At 48.0% G+C, this 16,528-nt stretch overlaps 1 protein-coding gene across 7 annotated transcripts in view; it reads left to right on the top strand.

Annotated features, from left to right (window-relative positions):
* The window catches only part of TUFT1 (tuftelin 1), a 48,817-nt gene extending 40,488 nt beyond the window's left edge, over positions 1–8,329 (top strand). For 6 of the 7 annotated variants that reach the window (XM_080801770.1, XM_080801771.1, XM_080801774.1 and 3 more), the window contains 4 exons: positions 1,654–1,759; positions 3,165–3,248; positions 3,833–3,933; positions 4,537–6,129. In XM_080801770.1, the coding sequence (XP_080657896.1) occupies positions 1,654–1,759; positions 3,165–3,248; positions 3,833–3,933; positions 4,537–4,603 (358 nt within the window). In that variant the 3' untranslated portion in view covers positions 4,604–6,129. Of the gene's footprint in view, positions 1–1,653; positions 1,760–3,164; positions 3,249–3,832; positions 3,934–4,536; positions 6,130–7,432 lie in introns of those variants that run through there. The other variant, XR_013966719.1, reaches the window with a different exon arrangement.
* The last annotated feature ends 8,199 nt before the right edge of the window (positions 8,330–16,528 follow it).

The raw sequence follows: 16,528 nt of genomic DNA, 5'->3' as shown, positions 1-16,528 counted from the left end.
AGGCCCTACCAGTGGAACCTATAGAGAAAAGAATGGGCCATTTTGGACCTTTAAGGATTTGGAAATTTTTTATGCTGCTGGCAATTAATAAGTAAGACCTCAAATGGTAAATCAAAGTTAACATCAGCATCTTGGGCCTGCTCTCCATGGTGTGAGTTGGATCTTTTTAAATTCAACAGACATCACCTGGAGGGCCTTCTAAGGCATTTCAAGATGAACAGAAATGATCTTTTTTCTTTTTTGTTTTAAAGATTTTATTTATGTATTTGACAGAGATATCGCATGAGAGAGCAACACAAGCAGGGGGAGTGGGAGAGGGAGAAGCCGGCTCCCCAGGAGCATGAACAGCAGCCATAGCCACCAGGTGGGCCTGGATAACGCAGGGCCAAGCTCTCTGTCCAGGTAGCTGGGTGAGGCTGGGAAGTTTCTGTGTGCTGCCAAAGAGCACACAGAAACATCCTACTCCATGGAAAATGAACTCCCCCAAGATGGCAGCCTCCCAAAGAGCAGGGAGCCCGATGTGGGGCTCGATCCCATGGTCCTGGGATCATGACCTGAGCCAAAGGCAGATAGATGCTTAATGAACTGAGCCACCCAGGCGCCCCTACAGACACGGTCCTTGCCCGCTTGGACCCCACAGTCAGTGGGGAGTATCTTCCCTCCTTCGGGATAACCTCAGTCGAGGCATGGGAAATGCAGACATTGTATCGTAGCCTCCTTTTGGGCTCAACGTCATCACGGAATTGTTTTAAATTACTCAGCACTGCTTCTTTCCCAGCAGTGGTGCTTATGGGCAGGTGACTGAGAAGAAGCATCAGGAGAAACAGAAAAGACCCAGATAATCCAAAACTGAGGCTTGGGAATGGCACAAAATGGATATGCACCAAAAATGTTAGTTTTCTTAGTAAAAGGAGACTGGTCAGTAGGGCACTGGAGAGCTGAGGGTGGACAGTCAGACTGTGTGAGGCTTAGGGAGGGTGTCGGGGCTCAGAGTGCATTATACTCCACCCCCAACCTCACCAGGAACCCTGCCCTCCTGCTGCCTCAGGTGAGAGCGGAGAGAGATGGGTGCTAGCAGTCTGAACTCCTGCACACCCTGCCTGGTCGCTGGACCTCTGGGGATCTTGGCCCAGTTGAGAAGATGCAGAGAATATAGCAGTCTCTGGAAATCAGGAGATTTAGGAACACACTTGAATCTTATCTCCCTCTTGACTCAGAGTCCTCTCCAACAGCTTGATGGCATTAGGTATCATACTCCCAGCTCCTACCCAAATCTTTCCAGGAATGAAGAGCTCATCACATCTGAGGCAGGGCATGTTCTGACAGCTTGAATGCTGAGAAAGTCTGTCCTGTGTTAGCATGAGGACTGCTTCCCTGGACATCAACCTGTTGGTTCTAGTTGTACCTTCTAGAACTTTCCAGAATGACTTATCCATTCTTACCTCTCTGAGCGGCAGTTCCCTTGTTCAGACTAGCTGACCTCTAGCGAGGCTTCTACCACACTGTTCCAAGGTGTCCCAAGCAGCTCCTCCTTGTGACAGACCACTGGGGTGTCTGGCAGAGGGGATCACGGTCATGGATGCCCCCTAAGCCCCAGGTTCTTTCTGTGACTGGGTAGAGAACTCGCCTCAGCTTTCTGTTCTTCCTGCCCAGGGCTGCCAACCTGGAAAAGGAAGTGGCCGGGCTGCGGGAGAAGATCCACCACTTGGATGACATGCTGAAGAGCCAGCAGCGGAAAGTGCGGCAAATGATAGAGCAGGTAAGCTGCACCCACATCACCCCGTGCCACCCACCCTCTCGGGAAGTCGCCACATGGGGCCTGGCCCTGTTTTCCTGTCAAGTCTATGCCTTTGTTCATGCGCCCGGGGAGCTTGGCTTATAGTCCTTATATTAACACATTTATGTGGCACCTGGGTGGCTCAGTTGGTTACGCGTCTGCCTTCAGCACAGGTCATGATTCCAGGGTCTGGGAATGGAGTCACAAGTTGGGCTCCCTGCTCCCCCTGACTCATTCTCTGAATTTCTCTTGCTTTCTCTCAAATAAATAAAAATAAAAATAAAGAACAAAGGAAAAAAAAAAACTAAGAAAAACATTTATGGCTACCAGTTACTAGGTTCAAGTGATTGGTATTTGCTTTTCTCCCATCTTTCCCCTTTGGCTTTAGTCATTTGCCTTCTGTTGGAAAGGAAGGAAAAGGTTAGTCTCTTAAACATTGAAGAGCACTGGTAAATGAATAATGAAGTCACAATAAAGTCACTTATCTGGGTGCAGATTATCAACCTTTGACCCTCACAGCAGATTTTCTGCCTTCCCCCACCAAACTCAGGATATGGTGTTTTGCAGAATAGTCTTGAGAATTTAGAACACCCTAACTGGAAGGGTATATTTGCTGCCTGTCAGCTCCACAAGGACTAGGATTTTTCTGTTTTGTTCCCTGCTATTTCCTGGTATCTAGAACAGAGCCTGCCACATAGTAAGCACTCAAGAAATATTTCTTTTTTTTTTTAGATTTTTATTTATTTTAGAGAGAGGGAGCACAAGTGGAGGGGAGGGATAGAGGGAGAGGGAGAAACAGGGTCCCCGCTGAGAAGAGAGTTCTATGTGGGGCTCTATCCCAGGACCCAAAGGCAGATGCCCAACCAACTGAGCCACCCAGGTTCCCTGACAGTTACTTCATCTTCTTCTTTTTTTTTTTTTTTAAAGATTTTATTTATTTATTTGAAAGAGGGAGAGGAAGGGAAGCAGGCTCCCTGTTGAGCAGAGAGCCCGATGTGGGGCTCGATCCCAGAACCCTGGGATCATGACCTGAGCTGAAGGCAGAGGCTTTAACCCACTGAGCCACCCAGGCACCCCCCGACAGTTACTTCTTGAATGAATGAATGAACAATGTGTATTTCTCAACATCAAATGGAATGGGTTTTAAGCCATCCCTGATTTTGGATCATCAGGATGGTGTTCTCACCACCCTTCCCCTCACACCTGGGATAATCAAGAGCTCAATATGGACTGAAAGGAGGCTTTTCTCGAAAAGCTAAGAAAGTCATGTAAGAGGTGCAAAAGTCTGCCTTTTGCTTCTGTTGGCTCCCCAACAGCAGGGGGAGGTTTGACAAGCATATACTGAGTCATTTTAAAGTGAACCCCGTTGTCTCCCACATCTTTGCAGCTCCAGAATTCAAAAGCTGTGGTCCAGTCAAAGGACAGCACTATCCAGGAGCTCAAGGAGAAAATTGCCTACCTGGAAGCAGAGGTATGTGCACTGGGCAGCCCTGGGAAGGGAGCAGGCTCTTGAAGACAGGACCGTACATAGGGAGGGAGAGAGATTCTGGAGGGTGTCTGCCCTGCCTGGCTGCTGCTCCGAAGTGAGCATCTGGGATCATTGTTGTGGAGTCAGTGCTTTCTGGAACCCTTCAGGAAGTTCCGGTAGTGAAACCTGTCCCCACTCTAAAGAGGCCCATCATCCCGTGTCATGAGCTTAGCAGAGGAGGAGACGGCGGAGCTGGGCTATGAAGGGGGAGGCATTCCATAGGAGGGGGTCTTGTGTTCTCCACGGCTAAGGCGGTGGCCTTGATCAGCTCATGAGTTCTTAGTCTAATTCCCCCCTTTTCTGAGAGGTGGGGAGGACAGCAGGGAACGATCAGTGTTGCACAGAATTCTCGAAGGGAGGAAGCAGGAGTGAGAGCTGGTGGTCAGCCGTGGTGAAGATGAGGGAAGAGGGGAGAGGGTACCCTGGTGGTGGCACGTATGGCAGGGGTAGTGGGGACCGCAGCACAGACAGAGGTGCAGAGACAGCGTCGCAGCTGGCCAACTCTGACGGCACAACCTGTATTACAGAATTTAGAGATGCATGATCGGATGGAACACCTGATAGAAAAGCAGATCAGTCATGGCCATTTTAGCACCCAGACCTGGACCAAGACCGAAAACCTGGGCAGGTGAGTGGGCGTGCCCATGGTGGGGCCCGGGTGAGGAGTATGGGAGGAGGGACAGAGCTGTGGGAAGGAAAGCTTTAGTGCTAAGGCCAAGGACAAGGATCTTTTAAATCCTGCTTCTGCTCTCAGTGTCTAATCTGACCCATTCTCCACCTGAACCATTTTCTAACCAGGTCAGAGTAGAGCCTGGTAGCACAGCCCCAGGGAGGCTCACAAAACATCTGGATGCAGATGGACCCCCTGAAATTGCAAAAATCATGAAGGTGTAGCAAAGTGTGTATTTCTAGAGAGAGGCCCTTTTGTTTCCAAGAGACTCACAGAAAGGTCCCAGATTTTGAAAAAAATCAAGAATCACAGCTAGACCCGCTTCTCAGCTGTTGAACTGCTCCCTGTTTTTCCGCCACACCTGTTCCCCAGATAGCAGCACCACCCCCACCTTCTCTTCTCTTAGACGCTGCTGACAGTTATGGTTCTGAAGTCTGAGAACCAAGAATTCAGCTGGCACTGACCCGGGGAACCCGGGGCCGGGTAGGAGGCCAGACAGGGGAGGTGGCTGCATGTGGGGCAGGCGACAAACAGCACTCAGTGTTTGCCTCTTTCTTTCAGCGTGAGGATATCCAAGCCCCCGAGCCCTAATAAGCCCATGCCTCTTATTCGAGTGGTGGAAACATGAGCAGAAGAGCTGGACGCTGCTGTTGCCGCTGCTTCTCGCCTGCGGAGAAGCCGCCGCCCCTGTAGGCTGCTCGCCCCGACTTTGACTTCCTGACTGATCCCTGGCTACACTCAGGGCTGGGGGTCCATGTGTCCCACTGTTTCCAAGCTCCTGTCCCCTGTGTGCTGGGCAGACAGAGGACGCACACCCCTTCTGGACACTGCAGCCCTTGGAGGACATTCACCCACCAGCAAGAGCCAGGGCAGTATCCTTATTCCTGTAGTTACTAGTTTTCTCCGTAGTAGAGCCGCCCTTCTCTTGTAGGCTGGAGTTCAGCTGCCCCAGGATCCAGGCCCTCACTGGTTCGGGAGAGATGGCAAGATTTCCCTCACCCAGAGAAGCTGGAGGCACCAAGGTCTGCAGCGAGGGGAGGTTGTCCGGGGAAGGGGGAATGAAGTTTCCTCCACAAACACAGCTCAGTTCTTCGCAACTCATTGTTTTTCCACTCACTCTGCCCTCAGCCCCTGCTGACCCGGGCCTCCTACAGACAGACCCAGGGCGACCTGTCATGGCCTGGGGCAGAGTCAGTGAGCTGCAGCTTTGACTGGCCAGCCTTGTCTTCCTGGGAGAAGGAAATGTACATTCCTGGAGTAGCTTTTAGTGGAAAGGTTCTGTGGGGCCACAGGGAGTAATGTGTGACTTCTCTCTGCTGGGGAGACTCCCAGCATCTCTTAGGGTTTTCCCCTAAGATGCAGTGCAAGGTACACCTCAGTCTTTTTGACTCAAGAGCCTAAAAACTGTTTTCACTGGGTTACATTGATCTCAGTGAAACTCTCATTGTATTTATTTTGCTAAGTTATTGGTGTTTTTCCTTACATCTCACGATTGATTTAATACTAGAGTTTTATAGCCGCCTCTTGTGGTGTTTGGATTTGCTCCATGCTGGGAAAAATGTGTTCCCACTGGACTTGTTGATTTCAGAAGTAAATCTTTCTCTCTTTTCCTTCTACCTGCTTCTTTCCCTTCCTCCTTCAAACCTAATCTGAACCTCAGGGCGGCAAGCATATTTGTCCTGAGGCTTTGGGGTCTGAGTGTGTGTTGTTTGAGGGAAAGGGATGATCAGGACTCTTTTGGGGAGGGATTGAGTTCTTCCCCTCAGCCCTCTGCACCCTCTGCTCCACAATCCATCTGTTTCCCTGGCTCTGACACTCATTGTGTTTTCTTCAGGGCTCTTCCTGCAGCCTCAAGGAGGAGATATGCATCAGAATGTGGTACTACTGTAGGGCACAGAAACATTCAAAGTCAACATGGGTTAAGTCTTTAGGTCCTCTTTGGCTCGAAACCAGAAGCCCGAACACTGTTTCTGTGTGCTGGGACTGGGTGGACAGGCCGGGGCTGTCCAGAGTGCCATGCTGGTATTCCTCGTTCACTTTCCTCATTTGTAAAATGAGGGGGTCCGGATAATCTCCATGGGCCCCCCCAGTTCTGATGTTTTTTCCTGTGGCATAGTCTTTGTATGGCAAACTTAATAAAACATGTTAAATGTGTCTCTTTGAGCTGCTGGCCTGTTCCCCCACCGCCCCACCCCACCACCCCCAACTTTTCTGGGAGGATGAAAAAACATGATTTTAGTGCCTGTTGAAGCTGGGCCCCCTGTTGTCCACATCTGGAAGGTACAGGCCAAGCAGCCCACACGCTAAAGGACTGTGGCATTCAGAGGAGTTAGAACGTTCCTCTGAAGCAGCTCAGCTTTGTGGGCTGGGTCTTCATTGTAGGAGATGGCCCCGAACTATGACCCTGTCTGAGGTGGTGGCTTTGTGGGAGCCCTACAGTTAGCCAATGTGTGTCCTCCTCTATGGGAGAGAAGAACTGGTCACAGCAGAGATTCTGTGTTCACTTAGAGATTCACCAATCAGAATGGGAGGAAGTGGGAACCACTCCAGACCCTTTGTGGAAACACCCAGCACTCTGGAAATGCTGACAGCAGCCGTTTACGTTTTCCACGTTTGGCTCTCTCTGGGCATCGTTCAATTAGTCCACTGATCTTTTTCTTTCTCTCTGCCAAGAATGTAGTTGACTGCAGAGCCCCCTGGGGCATAGCCAAGTTTACACAAATCTTTCCTAGACCAAAGAAACTAGAAATGCAGCTGCCTTTATTCCCTGGCCCCTTCCCTCTAGTTCCCCTTTCTCCTTCACTGGGAAGCATGGAAATTTTTCGCTTAGGACATTTCTTCCCCCTTCTGCTTGTCAGCGAATTCATACCCCAGGTTTCAGAATGCACTGGAAACCTTCCATTACAGACCCAAGTCTGTGTTCTGACGGCCCAGGGTTCTCTTCTTTCTTTGGCAGTCTTGCTTGACCTGGGTCTATCTAGACTGTGCTTGTTCACAGAGTATGAAGAGGGTGGAAGCCGGGTGGGGTTGCCTGTGGCGCCAAGACTTGCAAGGCTGGAAGGCAGGAGTGAGTGTACTGCCTTACAGGAAAGGGATGCTCTCACCCAGAGCCTTGAGGGTTTGGTGGGATGAGCAGAGACTTGGATTGGAGATAAAGAAGTGGTCCGGAGACTAGAACTGGGGCTCTGCGAAAGTCCTGGGACCAAACCGTGCCTTCCTGTAAATTTACCCCTGTCTACTTGTCTCACCATTGAAAAGGAGCAGGGGCTTGCTCCCCAGGCTAAGGAGGAACAATGGGAAGAGAAAGTGGTGGGAAAGCGAAAGGTCATTTATGTCCTAGCAACCTTTCCAATGGAGAGCAAGAGAGGGGAGGAGGACATGGAGCCCAGAGCCTGAGGAAGGGCGTGGTGAGCAAGCTGCTCCTTGATTTCAGCAACCTGTTTATTGCCTGTGTTAGGTCACTGTTAAGCCAACTCTTCTGTGCTGCCTGATGATTTTGTGGAGGGAAGATTGAATCTGCCTGCCCGGGACCTTTGCCATGAAGGCCTGTTTCTCTGAGCTGGGTGCTGAGAGCTGCCCGGACACGCAGCCATCAGCAACCAGCTTCCTACAAACCTGGAGCATCAGCCCCAACGTGGGAAGAGCAGCTTTGCAGGAGCACTCCTCGGCTCCCGCATCCCTTCACGTGTACCCTTCTGCAAACAGAAAAAAGCCCAAGAGGGACAATGGTATTGCAACCAAGAGGTGCATGGCAACTTCTGGAATTTTTATTTCTTTTAGTTTTTATTTAAGTTCCAGTTAATACACAGTGTAATAGTAGTTTCAGGCATACAATTTAATGATTCAACACTTGCACACAACACCGGGTGCTCTGCATTTCTTAATCCCCATCACTTATTTAACCCATCTCCCCACCCACAGCAACTTTTTTTTTTTTTAAGATTTTGTGTACTTATTTGAGAGAGGGAGACAATGATAATGAGAGAGAGCATGAGTGGGGAGGAGAGGGAGAAACAGGCTCTAGGGGGCTCGATCCCAGGACCCCAGGATCATGACCTGAGCCAGAGGTGGCCGCTTAACCGACAGAGCCACTCAGGCACCCCTCGGCAATTTTTTTTTTTTTTTAAACTAAATTTCTAAAGCCCTGGCGCCTGGGTGGCTTAGTGGGTTAAGCCTCTGCCTTCGGCTGGACTCGGGTCATGGCCTCAGGGTCCTAGGATTAAGTCCCTCATCAGGCTCTCTGCTCAGCAGGGAGCCTTCTTCCTCCTTGCCCCCACCTGCCTCTCTGCCTGCTTGTGATCTCTGTCCGGCAAATAAATAAATAAATAAACAAATTAATTAATTTCTAAAGCCCAAAGTTGGTTTGTGTATCTTCATCTCTATTTAAAAGAATCTTTCACTATGAAGTGTTCCAAGATTTACTCTGGAAAGACGTTCTTGATAAGATATGGCTTAAAACAACTTAATCTGACCAAGGAGGGCAATGTCCCTTGGGGAACTGAAGCCGCCTCTCCTCTTTAATGAACTCTTCAGGATGTGTTGCTGTTTTCTGTGGGGCTTTTAATAATCCCCTGGGCTCCCTCATTCCTCAGAGCCAAGCATCACAGAGCTTGGGCCTGAGCTTGTTCAGGCTCTGACCCAACAGCAGATGTTAGCCTAGGGCCCTTGGCCTCTTTTCCATGCTTCGATTTAGCACTCTGGCTTTACAAGGAGAAAGTGTGTCCTGTCTTCCCTGTCCCAGTTCTGAGCACCATGGCCTTGAAACTCAAAGTTGGAGACCTAAATAGTTCCTAGACCTTCCTCCAGGCTGAGGACAAAGGAGATGTTTCTTACAGGTGAGTGATAGCTCTGCATGCTCTGCAGGTTGGCAGTGAGACTGCTTTGAACTCTCAAATGTGTGCGGCCTTCCGGCCGCAATCTCTCTCCCCCTGGAGCCTCCTGGGATGTGGGACTGAGGGTGGATGGTGACAGGATAATGCAGTTCCTGACAAGGTCTTGGTCACCAGGTTGTAGGCCACAGGATCTCAGACAGCTGAGGGAAAGAAGTCACTCATCCCCATCACTTAATCTGCTAGCTCGGTGCTGCTTACACACCTAGGCCTTTCTTCCCTCTCCCCAGTATTCTGGGTACTGTGTCTGCAGGAGTTTGGGGACCCTTATACCTCTTCTATGTGTCTCTCTCTGTGTTTGTGTGTGAGCTGCCTGCTATGGAAAACCTGTTATTGTGGGGGGAAAAATCTGAAAAACTCTGTTGTTTAGGAAAACCTCTGTTTTCCACCTACGTTTCTTCTGTACTACTCCCACAGGACACTTCACTTCTGAGGCTCCTGGTCACAGAATGGGTAGGCTTCCCCCTCTTCCCCACTGAGGACTCCCGCTGGGCGTCCTGCAATTTAACCTCATTCTGTCACCATCTGCCCAGAGACACCAGCCTCTCCCTCAAGGTAAGGGCTCAACCCACAGGACTGCTCCCTACATCAGATGCCAATCATAAGTAGCAGCTCCCCAGGTTCCCACAACTTCTGTCTGACTTGGCTACAAATTGGAGGTTCCCACAACCCCCTCTTTAGCTTAGATTAATTTACTACAGTGGATCGCAGAACTCAGGGAAACATCGAAGTTTACAGTTTATTACAGGACATGATAAAAGATACAGATGAACAGCCAGATGAAGAGATACCGAAGGCGAGGTCTGGGAAGGTCCCAAGTGCAGAAGCCACTGTCCCCGTGGAGCTGGAGGAGGGGTTGATGCGTGCCACCCTCCATCTGCACACGTGTTTGCTGGCCTGAGAGCCCCATATACTATTGGGGAGTTTTTGGAGGCTTTCTCAAATAGGCATGGTCAGTTATTAACTTCCATTTTCAGGCCCTCCCTCTCTGAAGAATTGGGGATGAGGCTGCAATTGCCAAGCTTCTAATCACGGCTTGATCTTTCTGGGACCAGCCCTTGCCCAGGAGCTTGCCCAGAGTCACCTCACAAGAACAAAGATGCTCCCAGTGTTGTTCTATCACTTAGGAATTCACAAGGGTTACGGGAGCCCTGTATTGGGAACCAAGGCCAAAAACCAAATATGAGAACAAGAAATGTTCCCAGTGCTCTTATCACTTAAGATATTACAAGGCTTTTAGGAACTCTGTGCCAGGAACTGAGAACTAAAACCAATATGTATATATATGTTTCTGTTATCTCACAACTCATCTATAGTACAGACCTCTCTTCTTGGATCTATTGTAAATCAGGGTCAGGAGTACAGAAATTGACTACCTTCCCAAATAATGCTACCCCGTTCTCTTTCTCTTTGTAAAAAGAGTCACTCTCTTCAGTGAGTCAGGCTAGAGACTTTGGGCTGTCTTTGATTCCTCTTTCCATTCCTTCATCCCTTGTGTCCAGTTGGTCAACATGTCCTGACGCTTCCTTGTTTGAAAAATCCCTCAGACTTGCCTCTTCTTGTGTCCACAGCCTTGTCTCAGTCAGCCTTAAAAGCTGGATTGCCTCAGAAGCCAGTGCCTGCTGGTTTCCTACCTTCTAGTCTAACCTACCCCAAGCCCATCCTCCTTACCACCATCATTTGAATCTTTCATACTATTAGCTGAAGGTTCAACCTTCAGCCAGGATGAAAAAAGACTGATGGGAAACAAGACAGTCTCCAAAGATGAAAATCTACCTGTAAGAGGAGGGGCAGGTTTACTCCATCTGCCTCCAGAGGGCAGAACTTGGGTCTGTGGGTGGTTTTGGTGGGAGACAGCCAAGAAACGTAAGAATGCATTGACAAGGAGAGAGTCAACTGGACCGTCCTGTCCAGTTGGCAAGTTTCCCTGCAGACACCAGTAATAGCCCAATTTGAAAACACCCTGAAAGAACCATGGGGGGCTCCTGGGTGGCCTAGTCAGCTGAGCTGCCTAGCTGCCTTCAGCTCCAGACCTGGTCACAGGGTCCTGGGATCGAGCCCCACATCGAGTTCCCTGCTCAGTGGAGAGCCAGCCTCACTCTGCCCCCTCTGCCTGCTCTGCCTGCCCCTCCCCCTGCTTGTGCTCTCTCTCTCTCTCTGACAAATAAATAAATAAAATCTTTTAAAAAAATAAAGACAACAATGGGGAGAAAGGCATTTGAACAGTTGGTTAAAATTTGGGACATGGAACAGGTAGAGGACTCTATCCTTAAATAGTACAACTAAATAAATTCCAGGTAAATGAAATACTACAAGTTAACTGTAGGCAGAAATATAATTTAATAACTCTGAGAGGAGATCCATTTAGAATTTTAGTCCTCAAGGTTATGAAGGTATATGTCAATTATACCTCAATAAAAATTTTTTAATTCACAAAAATGTGACTTCTGAATTAAACCAAAGGCCAAAAGAATGAGGAATTCTTAGTGACAAAGATGAAAAAAAAAAAGTCACATTTTTACTGATAAGCTCAAACAAAATAATCGAAATACTAAGATCCCCTTAGACCACTGGTCAATATGAGGATGGATAATTCCTACACATGTTTATTAAGCTCCCGCTCTATGCAAGCCATGTAGCCTTGGTCCTAGGATTCCCCTAGGGTGACCAAGGGAGACAAGTGTGTCAAGGGGGAGAACGTGCGTTGCAAGTCCAATGGGCTTAAGCAATAAAGGGTCAGTCTTACGGTTCAGGTGACAGGAAAGTCAGAGACGCTGTAGGCCCAGGCAAGTGTCCATAGAGTACTCTGAGGTCTCACTAAAGACCTGGGTTCGTTCTCTTTCTTCTCTCTGCGCAAGAGGTTTGTTACAGTGCTTCTTGTAATAGTGTAAAATGAGAGACAACATGAGTCCAACAGCAGAGAAATGGGTCCGGCTCATGAGAATGTGGCTTCCCTAGGATATTATGTGTTCACTACAAATGGCCTTTATGAAGACTATGTCGCATCAGGGAACAGTGCTTAGAATGTTAAGTGACGAAAAGTAGGGCACAACATTTTAGGGACACTTACTACAGCTTTGCGAAAGAAAAAAATGTTTCTGAAAAGGCTAGAAATAAATACTCTGAACCACTCCCCATGCTTGTGCAATGTGGCTTGTTTTTCTGCTTGGTTTTTGCTAACTTGACCCTTCATTTTCCAAATTTCCTATGGCGTTCATTCTTTTCTCTCCAGCAAGGCTGCTTCCCACACTGCCTTTGGCTCATGCAGAGATCAGTCTTGTCTTTGTACATTTTCCGGTATTGGTTCCTTCACCTGGAATGCCTTCCTCTTTTGACCTATTAACCTGTTAGACATTTACTGATAATCAACACAAGGATATTTGTGGAATGTATGGAAGACGGTGTACAAGAAAACACTTTGTGAAGAGCTTTACAGATGTTAGTTTTTATCATGCGGAAATAAAAAGGAAGGAGGGGGAGGAAGAGAAAGATGCCTATTCTTTGCACAGTGTTGTGCCAGGCGCTAAAGGAGGTCAGACTGGAGAAATCCAGAAGCTTACCATCTAGCCAGGTGGGTAGGGGAAAAACAACAACATGTGGAATGCTAACACGAGAGAGGCAAGTAGTGCTGTTGAGAGAAGGGTGGGGAGGATGTGGGGTTAGCAGCAGACCCTAAAGGATTTGGCCGGGTAGGTCCCAGGAGAAAGGGCAAAAAGAAAGTCCAAGTGAGAAATAATCAGCCTGTGTGGGGGATAGTGGGCATAGCTGAAGAGTCCTGCTGGAGAAGTAGTGGGGGACTAGGAGGTGTGGGAGGCAGCTAGGGTGGGCATGCCTCCAGATTCTGTAAAGATTCTAATCTTTACAATAACGGGTCTCCAACGGAGTTTTTAAAGAAACTAGTGTGTAGGTTTCAGCAGGACAAGGGTCTTCCTTGCCTGTCTTGTTCAACACTGAATCCCTAGTGCATAGAAGCATGGTTCCTGGCACACAGTAGGTGCTCAATAAATGTCAGTTGAAGGGAAGTGGGAATGAAGGCTCATCCCAAAGAGGTAGATGACACAGAATGAAAAGGTCAAGGCTGGTGGCAGAGACACAAATTAACAGACTGTTAGGGCACCTCCGGGCATGAAGTAATGAGAGACTGACCTGGGCTAATGGCCATGGAACTGGAAAGTAAGGGACTGCTGCGATAGTCATTTGGAAAGATGGGATAGGTCCTGGTGCCTGACCAACTGAACGCAGGACATGGGGAGAAAAAAATCAAAGATAACATCAAGGAAAGTCACTCGTGCTTCAAGATGGCCTGGGTTCCTCTGCCAGGAAGGCTTCCCAGAATTCTCAAGCTGTATATTCTCTTTCTGAACTTAACACAAATAATCTGTATCACCCCATTTTAGGGTGCAACATTATAATCCAGACTTTGCAAGTGTTTGTTTCCCCAACTAGACTGCAAGCTTTTTATTTTATTTTAAAGATTTTATTTATTTGACAGAGGGAGACACAGCGAGAGAGGGAACACAAGCACGGGAGAGGGAGAGGGAGAAGCAGGCTTCCCGTTAAGCAGGGAACCTGATGCGGAGCTCGATCCCAGGATCTTGGGATCAGGGCCTAAGCAGAAGGCAGACGCTTATTTGACTGAGCCACTCAGGCAGCCCTAGACTGCAAGCTTTTAAAGGTCAGGGCTATCTCCAAGCCCCTCAATGCCTGCCCTTACTACTGCTGCAAAGTAGATGCTCAGTAAGTCTTTAATGATTTAGAAGAGACCTGTGTTCTCCTCCATGCTGAAGAGGGTGCTCTACTTCTGTTTTCTTTTTTATTCTCTTTTCTCTTTTTCTTTTTTTCAAATTATTTTCATCTTCTCTCTTAGTTGGTTCGAGGGAGTAAGGAGGAGGTCCATCCTGAGTACTAATACATTCCCCATGGAAAAGTCAAGGGCCAACTATTGGCATTGCCATCAGCAATGAGGAGTTTCATTCATTCATTAGTTCTTATATGGGCTTAGTCATAGGGGAATGGTGTAGCATAGAACTGAAGCTCAGCATGGGCTTTGGATCTTGCTTATAATCTTAGATCTTAGATCTGTCATTTACTGGCCATGCTGGTTTGGAAAATTTATTTAATCTATCTTCTCTTTAATTTGCTCATCCATAAAATCAAAATGATAATGTCCACCTCACAACATCTACCGAGAGCTAACTGTGTGCCAGGCACTGCCATTTGAGTCCCATTTTATAGATGAGGAAATGAATACGCAGAGAGGCTGACCACGCACAGGTAAGACGTGTAGAACTGGGAGCGGGTCCTAGGCCATCCAATCCCACGGCTCCTGTGCTTGGGCTGCTTTTGAACCTCAGAGGTGTGGCCGTGGTCCCCACAAAGCCATATGGAAGGATCACATGCCACAGGTCTGGCACACAGCAGACACTGGATACGCTAATGTTGTTAACATTTTTGAGCATCTAACGTGTCAAAGGAATAGGCTTAGGCTCTGGGAGTGTGACCAGGAAGAGACACACTCCGCCCTCAGGTTGCTACCAGTTTGCTGCTGCCACTAGATATTTGTGGGCCCAGAGGCAAAGTGACAATCATGAACTCTCACTGCTGAAAGAAACCACAGAGCCTAGAACTGCCTCACTTTACAGGTGAGAACACTGAGGCCCAAAGTGGGGGTGGGGGGAATCACTCAAGGTGGAAGCTTGGACGAGAATCCAGATCTCCTGCATTGGAGCACTGGGTCCTTGGCCTAAAGAAAGTGTCCAAAAAGGCAGGAGATGGTCCTTATCCAACACCAGCATGCGTTTCCAAAGCAGCTTTCCTTGGGGAGCAGAAGATGGGGTTGGGGGTGTCACGGACAGACGGAGAGAACCATCAGATCTTCTCTGCTTGCCTGGCTCACCAAGTCTTTAGTATTGTCCTGTCTTTCTAAACTTCAAGTGGCAGCTCCCTCTTCCTGCCTTGTCTTCCAATGAGGATGGCCAAGTGACAGAATCTCTCTGATCCTTGGGTTCCTTCTCTTAAAAAAAAAAAAAAAAGCCCAAAAAGTGGGGGTGGACTGAGGTCTCTTTCAGCTCTAAAAGGGCGTGGGTCTTGTGGGGAATGCTTTCAGAGCACATTTACTCAGTAAACCTGAAAAACAGAAGGATTTTTTGTTTGCCAAGCGGAGGTTCTGCTATACTGCGGGTTGCAGCCACAAGAGGGCAGCAGGTCCTCGAGACCCTGGGCAGATGGCCCGGGTGGGCCCCGCAGGAAGAGAAGAAGCAAGCTCTCTCCAGGACCTTGCCTGGGGTCCCGGAGTTTTCCTGCTGTAAATGCCAAACTCACTTCTTTAGCAAAAGGCAGCCAGCAAGCTTAGGGTGAGACGAGGGAGCAATTTTGCAAATTAAATCTAGCACCAAAAAGATGAAAGACCAGTCCTAAAAAGAAATTAGATTCTAAGAAAGTAAATATTTTATGAAATATTGAAAATGTATCCCTGTCCTAGTTTAAGTTGCCTACAGCTCACATCATCAGAGGCAGAGCTTTGAGAAGAGCTGGGAGCATTTTACAGGCTGATAAAAAAGTATGGCAGGCTTCAAGGTGATTTTAAAAACTTATTTCTAAGATACTACCTCACACCAGTCAGAACGGCTAAAATTAACCAGTCAGGAAATGACAGATGCTGGCAAGGATTTGGAGAAAGGGGAACCCTCCTACACTGTTGGTGGGAATGCAAGCTGGTGCAGCCACTCTGGAAAATAGTATGGAGGTTCCTCAAAAAGTTGAAAATGGAGCTACCCTATGACCCAGCAATCGCACTACTGGGTATTTACCCTAAAGATACAAATGTAGTGATCCAAAGGGGCATGTGCACCCGAATGTTTATAGCAGCAATGCCCACAATAGCCAAACTATGGAAAGAACCCAGATGTCCATTGACAGATGAATGGATAAAGAAGATGTGGCAGGGGCGCCTGGGTGGCTCAGTGGGTTAAAGCCTCTGCCTTCGGCTCAGGTCATGATCCTAGGGCCCTGGGATCGAGCCCCGTATCGGGCTCTCTGCTCAGCAGGGAACCTGCTTCCCTTCCTCTCTCTGCCTGCCTCTCTGCCTGCTTGTGATCTCTGTCTGTCAAGTAAATAAATAAAATTATTTAAAAAAAAACAACAAAAGAAGGTGTGGTATCTATATACATACAATGGAAAACTATGCAGCCATCAAAAAACAAAGTCTTGCCATTTGCAACGAAGTGGATGGTACTAGAGGGTATTATGCTAAGCGAATTAAGTCTGTCAGAGAAAGAAAATTATCATATGATCTCTCTGATATGAGGAATTTGAGAGGCAAGGTGGGGGCTGTGGAGGGAAAGGAGGGAAAAATGAAACAAGATGGGACCTGGGAGGGAGACAAACCATAAGAGACTCTTAATCTCAGGAAACAAACTGAGGGCTGCTGGGGTTGGGGAGGGATGGCGTGGCTGGGTTATGGACATTGGGGAGGGTATGTGCTATGGTGAGTGCTGTGAATTGTGTAAGACTGATGATTCACAGACCTGTACCCCTGAAAAAAAAAATACATTATGTTAATAAAATAGTGTACCATTAAAAAAAACTTACTTGTGAGGCTCATGTGTTAGATCAGTGTTTCCTAAAGCTACTTGAGAAGTTTCAGTTTATTTTGCTCATGTTTA

Source organism: Martes martes (assembly GCF_963455335.1).
Source record: "Martes martes genome assembly, chromosome: 4".
NCBI lineage: Eukaryota > Metazoa > Chordata > Mammalia > Carnivora > Mustelidae > Martes > Martes martes.
The sequence above is the reverse complement of the archived record's forward strand: the minus strand, read 5'-3'. Positions and strand labels throughout refer to the sequence as shown.